The sequence below is a fragment of the Cucurbita pepo genome, chromosome 6 (genome assembly GCF_057944985.1).
Source record: "Cucurbita pepo subsp. pepo isolate OVF chromosome 6, ASM5794498v1, whole genome shotgun sequence".
Taxonomy (NCBI): Eukaryota; Viridiplantae; Streptophyta; class Magnoliopsida; order Cucurbitales; family Cucurbitaceae; genus Cucurbita; species Cucurbita pepo.
Genome location: NC_141803.1, coordinates 6,459,750 through 6,477,772, shown reverse-complemented (window position 1 = coordinate 6,477,772; position 18,023 = coordinate 6,459,750). Strand labels below are relative to the sequence as shown.

The 18,023-nt window shown below is 35.4% G+C and overlaps 1 protein-coding gene across 3 annotated transcripts; it reads right to left on the bottom strand.

The window, feature by feature from the left end:
- Positions 1 to 1,101: 1,101 nt before the first annotated feature.
- LOC111805321 (Homeodomain-like transcriptional regulator) lies at positions 1,102 to 17,111 on the bottom strand. 3 transcript variants are annotated; one of them, XM_023690350.2, is made up of 18 exons: positions 16,838 to 17,111; positions 16,521 to 16,589; positions 16,233 to 16,370; positions 12,838 to 12,881; positions 12,495 to 12,740; positions 12,318 to 12,374; positions 11,908 to 12,124; positions 10,008 to 10,108; positions 9,055 to 9,141; positions 8,823 to 8,954; positions 7,286 to 7,426; positions 6,386 to 6,508; positions 5,821 to 6,267; positions 5,001 to 5,417; positions 4,271 to 4,891; positions 2,588 to 2,692; positions 2,236 to 2,450; positions 1,102 to 1,443 (listed from the first exon to the last, which is right to left on the bottom strand). In XM_023690350.2, exons 2-17 carry the CDS (start codon positions 16,576 to 16,578, stop codon positions 2,256 to 2,258), a joined length of 3,129 nt encoding a protein of 1,042 aa, XP_023546118.2. In that variant the 5' UTR covers positions 16,579 to 16,589; positions 16,838 to 17,111; the 3' UTR covers positions 1,102 to 1,443; positions 2,236 to 2,255. The 3 variants fall into 3 exon arrangements, with proteins under 3 accessions (XP_023546118.2, XP_023546109.2, XP_023546135.2); XM_023690341.2 differs by having other exon boundaries at positions 1,102 to 1,433; positions 16,838 to 17,110; XM_023690367.2 differs by lacking the exons at positions 12,838 to 12,881; positions 16,233 to 16,370; positions 16,521 to 16,589; positions 16,838 to 17,111 and having other exon boundaries at positions 1,102 to 1,433; positions 12,318 to 12,421; positions 12,495 to 12,634.
- Positions 17,112 to 18,023: the final 912 nt, after the last annotated feature.

Genomic DNA, 18,023 nt, shown 5'->3' with positions numbered 1-18,023 from the left:
GACGTTGTCTTCTCATTTAAGATGTTGAATGCCACATTTCTGAACAACGTTAATTGGATCAACACTAAAGCCTGTCGATCCTTTTGCTTGCACTATTTCGTGGTCATGGTATCCAGTTTCACCCTCGGTTTGGTTCGTGAAGATCTTTATGATACAGATAATTTTCAATCTGCATCTTCAAAAAAATCGAAATCAAATCCATCAAATTTCTCAATTTTAATCTTTGAGCTTTCCATCTTCACAGATCGTGATAATCTCACCTAACACTGATACTAGTTGTTAGGATCATACAGCAACACACACTAGATCTAGATAAACACAAAAAACAAGAGAGAGAAAATGCAATAAGGTATATTGGTTAAAGGTTTATATTGATGACTTCAAGGATATACGATAAGAGGGAATATTGAAAATACAGAAAGTACCTCTTCAAAACACTACATAAGAGGTATATATGGTATATATATGATTCAGTTTAGTGTACATAGTTCTAACAGATATAATCATTTATATGTATAACTATTGACCATATATATAGGTTGATATAATCATTTATATGTATAACTATTGACCATATATATAGGTTGATTAGATATAGCATTTTACTATAGATGGTTGTTTACTATATATGACCATGTACTTTAGATGTGAATAACCATGCACATTTTTCTAGATTCTAACTTAGAAATTCCAATGCACTTTCAATATATGTTCATGGCATTGGGATCTTGCATCGAAGGGTATTCGAACTATTGTGGTTGGCGTTAACTTACCTTCTAAAATATCGCCCATCTCCACCCACGATCCCAACATCAGAATTACAGTTTTGTCTAAATTCCAGAGTAAGCGGGATTCTAGAGGTGGGATTTCGTTAGTGATTCTTTTAGACCCACATTTTTTATACAAAAGAGCAACCTCTGCATAAAAAAATTAATAGTTACGATGCTACGAGAATTTAACCTTGAAACTTCTAAAACCATAAATCGTCAAATTAAAACTAAAGCATAAGCTAGAACCAAAAAAGCAAAATTGCTGCCAACAAATAAAGATCGAAGCAGGCAATTAGTAGGATGAACACCTGCATAATATTAGAGAAAGTAGAGAAAGAGGGAAGCAGGTTGGCTATCTTATTATTGAACATCCTCGAGTGTAGTTGCAATGAACACTACTACAACTACTACCTCACTCGGGCCAACCCATTGCTAAAACTTAATCAACCTAAAAATGAATGCACAAGACAGCTGCACCAAAAATCTGTCTTAAATGCCCTAATAATATGAAACATTGCCTTCCCATTGCAAATTCGCATTAACCCGAAAGTGATGCCTAATGCTTACATATCGCTTTGTTGGTAACCTGTACAAATTCTTCAAATAGGGGTTGAGTTGGGTTGGTGTGTTCGGAGTATCTATCTCTAGCCTCTACTATTTTACCTGAAACATCCTGTAAATTAAACAAAAAGATAAGTGACCACACTATAAACGACTTAAAATGAAGAATCACATCCAAAATAACTTTAAAAATAAACTTTGGGGTAGGTTTTAGTTACGCAAGAAGTTTCATTTATACCGTTAAAATAAAAAAAAACGTGACTATTAATGTGTAAAAATTGGAAAGCATTCGCATCATTCATATAAAATTGTAAATTGACATGACATTTATGTATAAAAATTAATATTGAACACGATTTCAATGATATATCTTAAGATATAATAAATAGTAACAACAATCATAATCTATCACGTACGCTTTCTAATTTTGACACATGAGTTGCCATGTCAGTTTCCATTCTTTATTTTAACAAAAAAGATATTTTCAGTACAATTTTAAAATATAAAGTTACTTTTTAAAACAAATTTCATACGTAAAAATATAACTTTTGAAAGTCTAAAGGCATAGTCGAAACCTATACTAAAGTTCGAGAGCATGTCCTATCATTTCACCCCAAAAACAAAAAGAAAAGAATGATATGCTAGGTAGAATTGTGTTCTTGGCTTCTCTAAATGAGCTACCTAGACCAAACCCTACGCCAATCATCTCCCCTTTTGCTCAAGCAAATTGGAATTTCGTAAAAAAGAAAGGGAAATAAAGGCAGAGATTATTTGTTCTGTACTTGTTCTGATCAGTAAAATTATTTATTGAAAGTATATGTAAATAAATAGATATTATCACAAAACGCATTGTAATATGGCATTAAACCTAGGGATATAGGAGCTGCGAAGGGTTAATAGTTACCTCTGCGAGTGGCTTGGCTTCTAGCTGCCTTTCAGATCCTTCCACAAAAAGCAATTAAGGAAGGCATCCAATTTAACCAACCAGAACGCAAGAGCAGAGGTCGTTTGAGGCAAGGACGCAAACGACGCTAAAGTATCTCGAAAATCGACCGAAGAACCTTCTGGGAAATTATAGAACCAATCTTCATTCATGGCACCAACAAAATCAGCAACCACCTGTTCAAATCAAACATAAAAAACCAAACTATGTTTACCGCATATTATTGACACTACAATTCCTAATGATTACAAGCACAAACAGAATATTAAAAATATAAGTCAATATTAAACCAGAAAAATAAATAATAAAAAACCTGCAAAAGTTCTGTCAAAGAGGAAGTGCGCCTTAGCCGTTTGATCCACAACTTATGAGCTGATTTAGTCCAAGCTCCAACCATGGCACCCTCCGGCATTACAGACTACAAGAAAAATAGGCGGATCAAATGATTTAAAACCACTAGCAATTAGTTATACACATCAACCGAAACATAAAAGCAGGACGACGCAAATGCGTGGCAAACAGAAATATTCGAGACCGTGGAAAACGAAGAAAAATTAAAGAATGATGGGTAGTTTCTTCTCTTGTAGAGTTTTGTTTTCTTTGTAGCACGCGGGGGTTGTCTACCCGGACCGTAATGGTTCTCCTTTTTGTGAGTAATATAATATCCCCCCCCCCCCCCCAAAAAAAAATTTGGAAAACAGACTTTCTTCATATGTTGCACGATAAAAGTCATGCCGGTAACAGCCACAAGAAAGAGAATACCTGAAAACTTCTTTTTTTCCTTAAGAAATATGAAGAAAAAAAAAAAGAAAAGAAACAAGCGCACCAAAAAGAAGTCATTTTTAACTACGAGAAAGAACTACAATCTAAGAGAACGACTAAGGTGAAAATTACAAAAATCCTCAAACAAATGCCCAACACAGAAGAATTAAATCTAACCCTCGCGAAGCACGTCTCCAAAACTCCCAACCTCTCTATAAATCCTATTGTTCTGCTCCAACCAAACACCCTAACAAAAAAGAAAGTCTACCACCTTTATCACAAAAAGGAGGGTTCATAAGCACCTCCTCAATCATAGAGTGGCAACCTCTATTCTAAGCCAATACACATAGGGACGATTCTAGATGTTCACTCTTCCATGTAGAACTTGCCGAGCGAAAAATTTAACTTAGAAATTTTATCCTTCTAAAGAGAGTTGATTTAGGGACCAAGGAAGGGATTCAAGGTTTGGGATTGCATCACGATGGGAACAAGTGTGGCATTTGCCAGAGTGTTTTTCTTTTCCTTTCTTTTTCACTGTAGTTTTCTTTATAGATTTTTCTAGAGTTCAAGTTTTTATTGTTCATCGAGTGGTTGATCTCAGCTTCCAGTGGTTTATCTCATTAGCAATCTGAGATCACATAATGAGCCTTTTTTGGCAAAATGGTTGTGGCATTTCTTCATGGAGTCGAGCGTTGTGCAGCTCAAATACTTGAAAACAAGTTGATCCCCCAAAAATACACTGAAATCCAACACCACAAACCAAAGCTTACAAAGGGACACCGGCTGACCTTTTTAAAATTAGATCCAAATAGTGCATCTTCCCATGATGCTAAATAATGCATGAAATCATACTTTTAGCTTGGCCTTGATATATGCATCCTCAACTATATTAAAAGCTGTGGTTTCTTAGTTAAAAATAAATTTAAAACATTAGAAAACCCTTTTATTATCCCTTTGTATATACTAACAGGTGGACTTTTGGTGCCTATCTTCAAAGAATAAGACCCAATTATGCAATCATATATATATATATATGTATGTATATTATATCAACACAACAATTATATAAATTTAATATCAGTTTATTTTCTTATGTCCAAAAGCCAAACAACTTATTCGTTGTTCCATATATAAATGGGGTTGGGCTTTTCGTCTAGTCTTCCCTTGACATGCGAATCATCCAAATGATAGATATGTTTCTTACTAAAATAATAATAATAATAAAATGACATACCTCGATTGCATGAACTGCAGCTTTCAACGATTGGAACTGTGATGATAAAACCTTATGCTTTGGAAATACATCATCGTCCTCTTTTTCTCGGCAAGTTGCCCTATGAATGGTATATCTTTCCTCCAGGTTGAAGTCCAGCTCGAAGGTCATATGGCAAACTTTACAATGTTTCTCATCTCTCCAATACAAATCATGGCAACTTTCACATCTAGCAAGTGAATCGAGATATGACCTTTTACCATGCCTTACAGCATAAAGCGCATGGTAGAAGAAATTCCATACCCATGAATCAAATTCCTGGAGACAATTCCAGCTTTGCTTTTCTTCTTCTCCCTTCCGTTTAACGTCAAGAACTATAGCACTACATGAAGGCAACATATCACCGGTAGTCTCAGCTTGGTTTAGGCTATTATCGACATCAGACACAGGAGAATAACTGCTTTCTCTAATCCTATCCATATCAGATTGTTCAGATTGTGTAAAGCTCCTGCTCACAAGATTCGTAGTGCTATAATTTGACATGGCTTCACATAGAAATGCTACACGCTTTTCCAGAGATTCAATGAGGTAAGCTTCCCGCTTACCTCTATCATCCAACACAGATAACAAGGCCCACAAAGCCTACATTAAGAATAGAAAATAGAACAATAATTAAAATAACACTAGTGCTTAAGATTGAAAAACATTGAATCAGCGAAAAGTAAATGTCATAAAATTTTCAGTATAATACCTCTTCAGTATCGATCACTTCCCAATGGCCATCCTCTGAAGATTCAAAATAAACCCTCCTATGACCAGGATCAGATGCATTACAAGGACCAAGAAAAAGCCAATATCTATTGTACCTACGATCCGAACCTAAAAAGATAGATTGCATTGGATGCAAGTAAATAGAATCTCCCATTTTGTTTGCACCATTTCCTTGACATACTGAATTCTCATGGAACTCTGAGATTGTTGTTGTTGAATCAATAGGATGATGTTCTAATGAAGCATATCTGATATTTGCACCATGCAACTGTCCTGAACTAGTCAAGAATGACCCTGACAGGTTGTGTCCCCTGACAGATGATTTCTTTATTTTTGCTCCAGAACCATAACGTCGTATGTCGGAAGCATAATCAATTGCACAAGATGTAGACGTACCCTATCATATTGAAAATTCTTAAGAGTACTACACCTTAAATCATGAAACAGTATGCCAAAGAAATATAAAATGGACACATTTCTAAGAAACACTGCCTGCAAGCACCAAAGTATAATAGACCTAAGTATACTGGAAAACTGTCCCTGCAGGCTGCAATGAATAAATTCTTCTCCCAAATAAAATAAAATCTCATATAATAGGAGGAAGACTAGGTGTTCTTTGATTTCTAAATATGTGACATTGCTAGAGAAAAATCTCACGAAGGTAAAAATAGATTTTGATCTTCAAGATATAAATACAAATACTCATCAATATCTTTCACCATTTACTAAATATTTAACAATTTATGATGTAAACATGAAAATACTAGGAAATATGACCCTTACAAGATAGAATAATGTACCTTTGGCTTAATACTTGATCCATAAGAAAGAAGATCAATTAAAGCCACCAATGCATTCAACTTCTCTTCAATGCTTAATCCTGAATATTCATCTTCCATCAGTCCTAACAGCCATGCTTCACCTGGATGGCTTACATCAATCTCCATGAAAACAGTTGGGTTTTCGTTATTGGATTTCTGAATTTTAGTTCTTTGAGAACACAAATTTTCTGAATCACATTCAGAATCATAACTGCTGCTGCATACAGATGCATTAGCTACTATATCATCTACACTTCCAAAATCAGTATCCGACTGAATTTCATCAACATCCATTGTAGCAGGACTAGGCCGGACACGATATGCAGATGAAGATATCTTTTCAAATAAAGTTATATCACTGGACAAAGTGGAACATATTTGAAGCTCCAGTTCTTCAGTAGTGCCAGCAACATTCAGATCAACAATCTTCAAGAAAAAATCAATGTCAAACAGATCAATATGGTAATTTGATGTCCACCTTTCCAACAACTATAATAATAATGACAATGAAGTAATCCACATTTTTCACAACATTGTCACATACCTTTGATTCCCTTGTCAAATCAGAAACTTTGATCCCATTGTTTCCTTGCTCTGATAAAATTATAAATAATTCACCCTTCAAAGTTCCACGTTGCAGACCATATTTAACAATAAGGTTCATTTCCTAGAAAAAAAGTCCAAAAAATGGAGGATACTCATGAAAGTTTATAATAAAGCAGAACAATGTAAACCATTCACAAGATCAAACTTGCCGATATTATGCTTACAATTAAACAGAACAAAAGGACAAGAGTGGTTCAGGTTCTGGATCTCCTAGGTTCAGGCACTTCTTTGGTTTCTGGTTGGCCTTATTGTAAGCTTTAGAATTATTTGGATTGCATTATAATTGTATTGATCCAAGAGCATTGGAAAAGCTTTGCATACCTATCAAATCAAATTTTATACAAAGCTAAACGGAACCTCCAAGTTTCCAAGATCTGACAAGACATTCAGGATAGTCTTGAACTCCAAAATAAATAAATACAATTATACTTGGGTATTCTGTACTTCAAAAGTCACACTAGAGCAGAATATAACCATATTCAAATCTCCGTAACCAATTTATAGGTCATTTACTTCAGGGGTACTGGGTGAAGATGGTGCTGACTTTCCTACATAACCTATCTAATATCATTTTAATTGTAGATATGTATACGACCTATACTTATACTAAATCTGAACACTTCAAGGTAAAAGCAAGGTTACAAAACTATGGGTCAATTACATAGGATATGATCAAATCAAATCTACTTTCATCACATAAAACAACAAAATGCCTAAATATTGAAAATAGTAAAATTGTGGTTACTCTTAACCTTTTGAGACCTATGTTCTATCGGCTCCTATGAAAAAACATAGAATTTCTGGTGCATTGAAGCAGAAAAGTACGAAAACCGAATACCTTAGAAAGGGTCTCCTTTTGCAATGCACCTTGCTTAGAACAAAAACCAGCTGCAACAAACACTTGACGTAGTATTTCTGTCCATGTTAAAGGGTTCAATGATTTCTTCCATATATCAAGAGCAAAATCTCGACTTCCAAGCTTCAGAATGATGAAAATAAGATATAAGCACAGATGTTTTTTTTTTCATATTTTCAAAAGCAGAAGGCAACTAAAAAACATGCAGAACTATATGATAGATCTTGCACTCATCTTAGTCCTAGTTAGAAAAGTTTCCTATCTTATTTGCTGATTGAATTGGCTTTTACATATTAATAAAGCAATGAGGGAAAGTTTTTCAAACAAGGGGAAAAAAAAAAAAAAAAGACGAGTGGAACAAGAAGGGTATTTTGAATGATTGTGACCATCTTTGGTCTTGGTTGTTCTGTCTATATGATAGATCTTGCATATCATTTTATTCCTAATGAGAAATGTAATTATTTTCTACTTCAATCAGCGCCGCATGATTTTTTTTTTTTTTTTTTTTTTTTTTTTCCTGAACAAGAGACGAGGTTTTTCATTGAAATAATAAAAAGAGACTAATCCTTAGAAGATGCAAACTCCATACAGAGCCACAAGAAAGAAAAATCAGCAAAAGGCTTGCAAAAAGAACACCATGAGGAAGCCTTTAAACGTGTAGATTTGAACCGATCAAACTAAGGGAGATGCTTATCCTAAAAAATTCTCTGATTCCCTTCCATATACAATTCTGATCAAAGAGCTTTGACCGCATTTAACCAAAGAAACTTCAATTTAGTGGACAAAAAAAAAATCGAAGTAAAAAAAAAAATATAAATATATATAGACTTAATAGCATTCCTATCAAATTATACTATAATAACTTCTTCAATTCTCTTTTATAATGAAGTTCCTTTGTGATAGTCAAAGATTAAATAAGCTAGGAGCTGATTACTATTTGTTGCTATAAAAAAGGATGAACTGTCCTCAAGAGGCAGTGCCATTGTCAAGGGCTTGGAGTTTCTTGGTCATATCGACTTAGATGTCTCCCAGGTCTGGGCCTTGGGGCAGGCATAGGTGACCCTGAGTGGGGAGTAAAGCTTCGAATCCCGGTTATCTAGAAAAAGGATGAACTGCAAAACTAACAGTTGAGAGACACTATTTAAATCTGAATTGCCGCAATTCAAATCAGATTACATTTCATTAGAAAATCTGGAATTCAGAACCCTTATAGCCCAACTGTCCATGACCTAAACGATTCTGTACCTAACTAGCTGAACCAAAAATTGGATCTAATCGCATTCGCACCTTCTAAAGTAATTTGTAAGCTGAAGTTGACCTAATACTACGATAAAATTCACCTTGACCTATTACTATGATAAAATTCACCCTTCAAACTCAAAACAATCTTCCCCTCCATAAAACATAAAGATAAAATCAAGCCAAGCAATTTACCTATCATCCTCAGCTAGCAAATCTAAATTAATAGTGCACTTAGAAAACAAGGTGCTAATAACCAAATCAATCATGAAATACTGACCGAATGAACTAAAGCAAGAAATTTGCAAGACTTGCTCAAAGGAGTCAAGTACGCATTGCTAAACTCAGCCTCGATATCACAAAATAGTAGTTTGAGAAGAGCCATGTGAATCTTTCCAAGTAAGAATGAATTCTGCATATGCAAGAAAAACAAAGCCAGAAGAGGGAGTAAATGTCAAGACCAAAATATTTTACCGGACATTATTATAGGAAGATCAAAGAAAATATTTAACCTTGTCATAAAATGCTTGAGCAAACTCATCAAGGGTGAAGGGGCATATGCCTAATGTTATGGCGTATGTATAAAGAAAATTGAAGGCCTGCAAAAGTTAAAAAGCCCAGAGTTAAATCTTGACATTTCAAATAACTTCATAAACTTCTTAATGCAATCGCGCATAGAACTTTTAGTTTTCTTGTAATTATTTATGCTAATTGGAGGAACGTTTTATAATCCCTTTGGTTTTTCTTGTTTATTAGTTATTCAATGAAATTTGTTTCTTATGTTCAAAAGATAATAATAATAATAGAACAAATAAAAATACTACCCAATCAAAATTATCTATCGAACGCTTTATCCTCACGAAAAGGTTATTTAGAAGAAATGCTATTTTTCTTTGATATCCATGAATGTTTGAATGAGTTTGTACACACCTCGACTATTCTCACCAGACAACCGTTGACCTTAAAACATTTGGTTGCCAAGGAAACTCATAAGATGTTAAATCATGGACAAGTGACCACCATGACTTGAACACATTCCCTCTAAGTCCTTTATTATTTAGATAGCAACTTATGACATTTAGAAATGCTACTTTTCTAAATATGCAAATAATCAGGATTCCCAGTTACTTCATGGAAAACATATCCTCTTACAAAGGAAATTAATGATCAAAAAGACCATAGAGAAGAAATTCATGGAGGTAGTAAAAGAAAAACCGCAACAGGAAGGGAAAAAAAATTATATCTAACATTCTTTTATAATAAGTGAAGCACAATAAAAAACATTTACAAGGGAAAAAATTAAAAGGATTTGAGCCCAATGGGTGTTTCCAAGAAAACCCAAATTAGTATCTATGCTAGCAAATTAAAATTGCAATTGAAGATAAAATGGGGTATACTAGAGACACCTACTGATCTTCCCATACCAAAAAGACAGAGGATCGACTCCATAGTCTTTAATACGAACCTTGAATAGTTTCTTGCCAATGTCTAAAGATGAATCCCAAGATTGAATGCCAAATGGTTGCTTCATCTTCACAGAATTTGGAGGGAACTTGGCAAGCATATCTGAAAATATAAAATATATTAGAGATGATATTCCAAGGATCTCCTTCATACTTTAAATAGAAACAACTTTTCCTTCCAGGAAAAACAGATTTAACCTTAGAAAAGGCATACAAATGGAACAACAGGTGGACAAGTTCAACCCTGAGATCACACAGCCCATAAAAAAGACCAAAAGTCTAATTATCTAGTGTCAGGTGAGTGGCTTTCCTAAATTAATAGTAGAAGAAAATTAGTAAAATATGCAAAAGGACTTGCAACCTTTTCAGTGTTATAACACCATTGGTTGGAGAGTAAGCAGACTGGTGGCACATCAAAAAGATCAAATTATCAACCTACCTCTTGACAACACAATTCTTTTTTGAACTTCTCAGTTCTTCACCAACTTCCCAGAAACGAAGTCTGCTAGATAGTCTTTAGAAGAAAAAAAAAAAAAGAGGAAAAAGAAAGAAAAAGAAAAACAAAGAAGAGGAAGAGGGAACGGAAAATTCGTCTTTCATGACCCTTAAAAATTCGCCTAAATCTCACCAAGTTACAAAAACGAAAAAACTAAAACCAGCTCGACTAACAGTAAATTCTCCCATGGACTAGGGAACACTAATGAATTAACAAAAAAGATGACCAACTGAACCAGGGTGCAACTAGTGGAAGCCAATAATTTGTAGGAAATTTCTCCCAGAAAGCTCTATTAGAAGGTTAGCGCCCAAAAAGTGAATGAGGTTTGTGAGAACCTCGTTCAGATGGATCGTAGTTTAGACAACTGCAAAAGACAAAAGGGAGGCGGTAATGAAAAATGCTAATAACTTTGGTCTAAGAAGCACGGACACAACGACATGCCTTCTAAAAATGTTGGACACGAACATGTTTGGGACACATTATTTTTTAAAAACATTTTAGATAATATTAAAAGATCAAACTCAAAATACTTCCGTTTTCTTTTACTATCTATTATAAATAATTAAAATTTTAAAAAAATAACGTGAAGAAAAATTTGAAGGACAGTTGAATCTAGTTCAAGTTTTAAATGGTGCATAAAACCCAATAAAGACAAAAACACACCAGCCCATTGAAGACCCACAAAATAAGTTCTATTAAAATGCCAATCAGCCCCATTTAAAAAAAGAAAGGAAAAAGAACCCTAACCCTAAAAAATTCCCTTCCCCCTTCCCATTCCTGAAGGTACCACCCTCAACTTCCTTCCTTCCTCCCAAGGGAGGCCAAACAACACATTCAAAATATGAACCTATTTGGGAGATAAATTCCAACTGACGAAATGTTCAAGAGGAGTCTATATCTTGCTTGAGGATGTACAAAAACATAGGCGAATACAGAAGCTCAGCCAAAAACCTCGGGGATTACCTATTTATATTTCATATCTTCAATGAAGAACATATCACTCTCCCCAAAAGAAAAATAATAATAATAAATTGTTAAGAACGCAACAACTCTTGACATCCATTAGAAAATCAGATAAAACCAATACCGATGAGCAAAAAAGCTAAACAAACGACTAACCAGAAAAAAAATTTGAGGTAGAGAATGATGAATGAATTATAACACATCACCAATAAACCAAAATCAATCGGGATGAAAATGGATGAAAGGCTACATCACACCGCTAATAATCATGATGCAAGAACAAAAAGATGGTGAAGAAATAGCACCGGCTACGGATGGATTTTGGCTGGAAAGGAAAGGGAAGGGAAGGAGGAGAGAGGAGAGAGCATTTCCTTTACTTAAAAATTCCATTGAAAGGATAGTAAAAAATGATGTAGATAAATATTGTCATGTTCTTCCTTCACCTTTGCAAAGTGAGCAACTATTAACATCATTTGCCATGAAGTGATCACAAGAAGCCATAATATGCTTTCCAGCTTGCAACTCTCTCAGCTCCAACTCTTCATCATCTACCAGAGTAGCAAATTGGTCTATGCATCCTTGAGATTTCTTTCTTTCCCAAGCAAGTTCACATTTTTCGTAGCAAAATTGTTTTTGACTCTTTTCTCCATTGCGTTCCACCTGGAACATAAGAGGAACTCAAACAAACAGGAGAGGAAAAATTGCTAAAGGCAACAGAAATAAATAAATATACGTACGTATACATATAAATATACATACACACATACTATATATATAAATATACATACACACATACTATATATATATATATATATATTTGTATGTATATATGTATGTATGTATTTCAATTTACCCGTCTGTTTTTTGTTGAAGGCTTTCTCTTTCCCTGCACTTTGGATGCCTGCCTTCCCTGTTTATAAGTAGGAGAATTCCCATCAGCAACCATTTTTATTTCAACTGTAACAGGTATTGTAATATTCTAAATTAGATATAGTAAAGGAAAAATAAATACCAAAAATACTCAAGTTACCTTCACTTTAGCTTGTCGTGGTGGTCGTTTTCCTTGCCGCAATGATTCTTCCGATGAAGAAGTTGAAACTGAAGATGCATCCATAAGTTCTCGGCCACTAAAATTTATTCCAGCAGGAAATTTGCCAGCATCAGGATTTGTTGCCTGCCAAACTGTCATCAAACCCTTTCCAATACCATGAGTTTTAATCGGAGCAGCCATCTTGCCACAGCAATCCACATGGACCGAACTAGTTTGCTTTGAAACCTAAAATTATAGAGTACCAAAGATGTGAAAAAATAAGGATATGGAAGACGGCAAAAAAGCTGGAGCAAGAGTCAAGTATCATAAACATTTTAAATACCTTTCTCACTTTGGTTTCTCTTTGATTCTCTTGAAGCCACTCACCTGTAAAATAATGTACTACACATATGAATCCTGAAGCCACTCAATATGCAACATTCATTTAAATTTGTCAACATGTCTTTTGATAGGCTCATAGAGAGAAGGAAATAGGATATGAAAAGGGGTCAAGAAAAATTCTTTCACTTTCCTCTGACAAAATAGCATATATCAACTCAATAGAAGTGTCTGAGACATAAAAATGACCAAGCCAAGTTAGATTTCAGGCTGATAAGTCTTGCAACTAGTTTGTACAAAATCTTAGTCTTGTACAAAATCATTGCAAAAACGCTGACAGATAGGTTGAGAACCATCTCAAACTCCCAAGGAGCTTTTATTGCTGGCAAACAAATTTTAGATCATGTTGATAGCAATTGAAGTCATTGAGAATTATAGGAATAGGAAGAAGGTAGGTGTGATTTTTAAGATTGATTTTGACAGCCTACATCCATTTGCATTGAAATTTCCTTGATATGATCCCGTGGAAGAATAGTTTTGGCTACAAATGAAAAGCTTGGATTTGGAATTGAATAAGATCGGTGAATTTCTCCATTTTTGTCAATGGTAGACCGAGAGGTAAAATTTTTGCTTCAAAAGGTATTAGACAAGGCAACCCTCCCTCACCTTTTATTGTTCATTTTTGTGGTCGATTTTCTAAGTCGGTTAGAGTCAGTGGGTGTGGATAAGGGATTGATGGAGGGGTTTAAGGTGGGTTGGATAGTTTTCATTTGTTGCACCTCCAATTTGCAAATAACACCGACTTTTTTTTCTCTAAGAAGGAAAGGTCCTTCACAAATTTTAATGGTTTCTTGTCTTCCTTTGAAACTATCTCAGATATTTAATCATCAGAAGGAAAGCTCCATCATTGGTCTAAACAATGAGCCATCTAAGTTGTCTACATGGGCCTCCTTGCCCAGTTGTGAGCTGAGTCAACTTCCTTTTTCCTACCTTTGTTCCCTTGGGGGGAAATCCGAAGAGTGTGCGCTTTTAGATCCCTTTTAAAGGCCTTCTTCCTCAAGGGAGGGAGGGTTACTTTGATACAATTGGTGCTAAGTGGGATCCCTATCTAATTTCTCTCCATGTTTAGGATGCTTGTCTGGATTGGTAAGAATATTGAAAGCTTCCTGAGAACCCTTTTAGGGGAGGAGATGGAGTGATGGGGCACAGCTAGTCGAGTGGGTAGGTTGTTTTGAAACTAGTGGATCATCGGGGTTTAGGCATTCTCAATCTCATATCACACAATGAGATTTTTTTGGCAAAATGATTGTGGCATTTCTTCATGGAGTACAACGCTTTGTGAGATAGAGTTATTATGAGTAAGGACCACACCCTTTTGAGTGTTTTTCCGACTGTAGGTTTAAGGGTTCTAGCGAACATCCCTAGACTGCTACTGCTTCGAGCTTTCCTTTGTTCCCCCTCTTTATCAACTATCCAGTAGAAGATGGATCAAATACTTATTTTCCGGAGGGAACTTTAGGTGGGATAAAAACCCCTCTATGCTCTATTTCCGCAACCTTATTATTGGTCTGATAAGAGGATGCTTCAATAGCTCTACTTGAATATCCCCCCATTTCGATCAAGAGGCAGTTGAGGCTGTCAACCTTCTTTTATTGTTTCTAACCAGGGGATCAGTCAAGGCATTCTAGGTTTTGGTCTCCAAATTGTCAGAGTTTTTCTTACAACTCCTTTTTACTTGTTTTGTGCTCCCCTTTTCAGTCACATGATGTCTATGAGTTCTCCTTTCTAGGTTACAACTCCTAGGAAATGAATTCTTTGCTTGAAAAGTTTTACATAGAAGAGTGACACACAAAACCGTCTTTGGAGACGTTCTTCCTATGTGTTGCACCTGCAATAGTGTGTTCTTTGTAGGAAGCAATTGGAGGACCTCAACAACTTTCTATATTATTTCCCCTTTGCATTCTCCCTTCGGCGTCAATTTTTTAGTACTTTTGGTGCTGCTTTGGTTCGTAATAGGGGATATTGTTCTATCATCAAGGAAGTGCTTTTGTATACTCTTTTTCATGATAAATGAAGAGTTACATAGCAGGCTTTCTTTTTCACCATCTTTTGGGGGATTTGGCTAGAAAGGAAGAATAATGTTTTTAGAAGGATTGAGAGACTTAGAGATGGATGAGAGCTCATATCAGACTTATGGGACTGAAGTCCTTCACCTTGTTGACCTTCTTTCTTAGGGATAAGGCAAACATAAGTCTCATTCGATCCCACTTCAATAATGCATTTCTCAAAGAACTCACAAAACACTTTTCACGAGTCCTCTTTTCTGGAAGATAGCCATGGTAAATCCATTTGCCTTTGTACAACCTTTTGAATCTCCTATACAATAAAAAGGGCTTCCAACGCAACCCTCTCCAATATGAACCAAGATGTCTCCACTTTACCTCTAGGACTAATCACACGTTCAAGAGCCAAAAAGCAACAATTAGCTTTAAATTCCCACATAATTGAACAGTTCCAAGGAACGAAAACCGAAAGAAGTTCTATGCATGGTGTCACACAAGGTTAAAGGATGAAACTGATAGAGCATTGCCAGAAACTTCACTATTGTAATTTTTTGCAAGCATACTTTATTTTAGGTGCTTATGTTTTGGGCTCTCGAAATGGCTTAACTAGAATTATTATTTTATTATGTATTTTTTTAGTTATGGGGTAGAAAGGTCTTTTAGCTAATTGGCTATGCAAAATAGGTTAAAGGGTTTGAATGAGACTTTACGTTCAATTTTTGGTTTTTAGAATGAGGTGTTCTCCGTGCTTAATGATTGAGCCTCATCACCAAACTTTGTAGTCCTTTATCTAGGATTGCATGCTTGAGCATTCAGGTAAGACTAATCAACTTGATTGTGGAGCAATCAAACCATGAGTAGGGAACTAGTTTTCCTTACCTTCTAGTCTTCAATCACAGGGTAACCTTCTCTAACTCTCCCTAGGAGTTGTGCTGATTGATTTTTAGGGGTTTTAGTCTTTGATAATTAGGGGCTCTCATAACAAAAGAGTTCCTAATTCAAACTACTAGGGCCATATCACTCTCCCTCTCCGAAATGGGGCTCTAGTCTTAACCTTCCAACTTTATTATTTATATGCTTTCCCAGGTTACTAGGAGAATGGGCAAGAGCAGGTGACTTGCAGAATACCTTTGCAATAGAGAAATGCTCCCAAATGAGAGACAATTGAAATCTCCACCGAGAGGAGGGTCATCCTTACAAAATACCTTCATATGAAGAAAGCAAACTACGAATCGAATCTAACTTCTTCCTTCTATTAACAATGTTACCCTCAACCATAGTTTTACATTTACTTTTTGAATTTAGACCAAACCTTGGTTGAGACTATATTCATTACCAGTAGATGATACTGTAGTTTCATCCTCACTTCTGTCCCTCCTCCTCTTCTGAGCAAACCATCCTTGTACCTGCCTGTAGGTCAATCCTAAAGTGGCCGCATAAGTTTTCAATCTGCTTTGCGTAGGATATTTTTCCTCTGCAACAATAAAAAGTCAGAAGAGGTAACAATATCTTGGAAATGAGACAGGTCAAACTTAATTTGAGATTTATGACAAGTAACTAACTACGTTAATCTAAATGGTCAAACTGGCATGAAAAAATTCTCAAACTACATTCACAAGCCTACCTGAATAGAACGCATCGAGTGCTTGAAGCTGTTGAGGCGTTTTCCGCCTAAATTCCATTTCGCTAGATTCTATAATGCAAGGAAATTAGAAAAACAGCCAACAAAAAAGAGTAAAACCGAGTGTTAGTTAACAAACACAATCCAGCCTTCAAAGAGAAACTAAAAACATCAAAAACAAATAGAACATGAATCGGCTCCACTTCATACCAACCACGAACAGAGCGAAGAAACACAATCACCAAAATCCACATACAAAACAAGTTTCACATACACATAAGCCACAAGAAATGAAAAATAAAATGAATTACGAAAACTACCTCTGAAACAGAAGTGCAACAGCGGTTCCTTGCATGATTACGCTTGGTTGAATTTAGCCATATCCACTACCAGTGGTTGAATTGAAGCGGCACAGAGATTGGGAAGAGGAATCAAGAGTGTTTGTAGGGTAGCGGAAGAACAGAGTAAGAGAATTTTGAAGAGTGAAGGTTAATGGAAGGGAGGAGAGAGAATAAGGAGTAAGAGATAACAGAGGAATAACAGTGGAAGAGAGAGAAAGAGGGAGGTAGGGTTTTGGGTTTTACACAACAAAGGGAAATATCGCTAATGCTTTAAGCCTCCCTCTGCCCGTACTGACCGCGAATTTTATCGGATTATAAAAATATCATAATTTTATGCGCACTTGGACTAAAATACCCTTGACAATTTCTCAAAAATATTTTTAAAATTAATATAATTTGGGTTGATTATTATTATTCACTTAAAATTTACTGTTTTTATTCTTAGAATATAATTCAATATTTTTATGACTAATTTATTAATTATTATATTAAAATTTTCAATTTAATCTTTTATATTCATCCATGATAAGGGACAAAATTGGAAAAAAAAGTTAAAAATATAAGAGATTAAATTGGAACTTTCCAAATTATAAGAATTAAAATTAGATTATCTGTGACTGTGACCCGAACAACACAAATTGAGTTCATAACCCAACCCAACAGTTGGGTTGGATTGTTGGGCTGTCTTATTCTTAAAGTAGGATAAGGTTTGATTGTAACCTTATTCTCGAGTTGGTTGAGTTAACCCAACTCAATTTTGAATGACCGACTTTTTTCAGTAAAATGAATGACTTGCTTCTTCTGTGTTTCTTGCCTGCACTAACGCCCCGCTACTACACTGGAATATATAAAGGAAGGCCTTACCCAGACCAATGGTTTGTAGACTTCGAGTCAATTCTTGAGTCCTAAGGCCCTATGCGTAGGTGTCGACTCTAAACCTTTTTTTCTCCTCTTTTGATAGGACTTTGTGGCCTCGTGATGATGTGGCAAGCGGTGGCAAACAAAATGTGAGACCAATAAGTGAAGGAGAGAAGCTGTGAGACAATAAAGCATATGAAGAGGATTTAATTTACTCTCGTGTAAACGAGAGAGTGAGATAAAGAATATTCTCGTAATCCAAGGAATTTTCATCATTTTGTTAGGGAGAAGATAGACCAAATAAGCA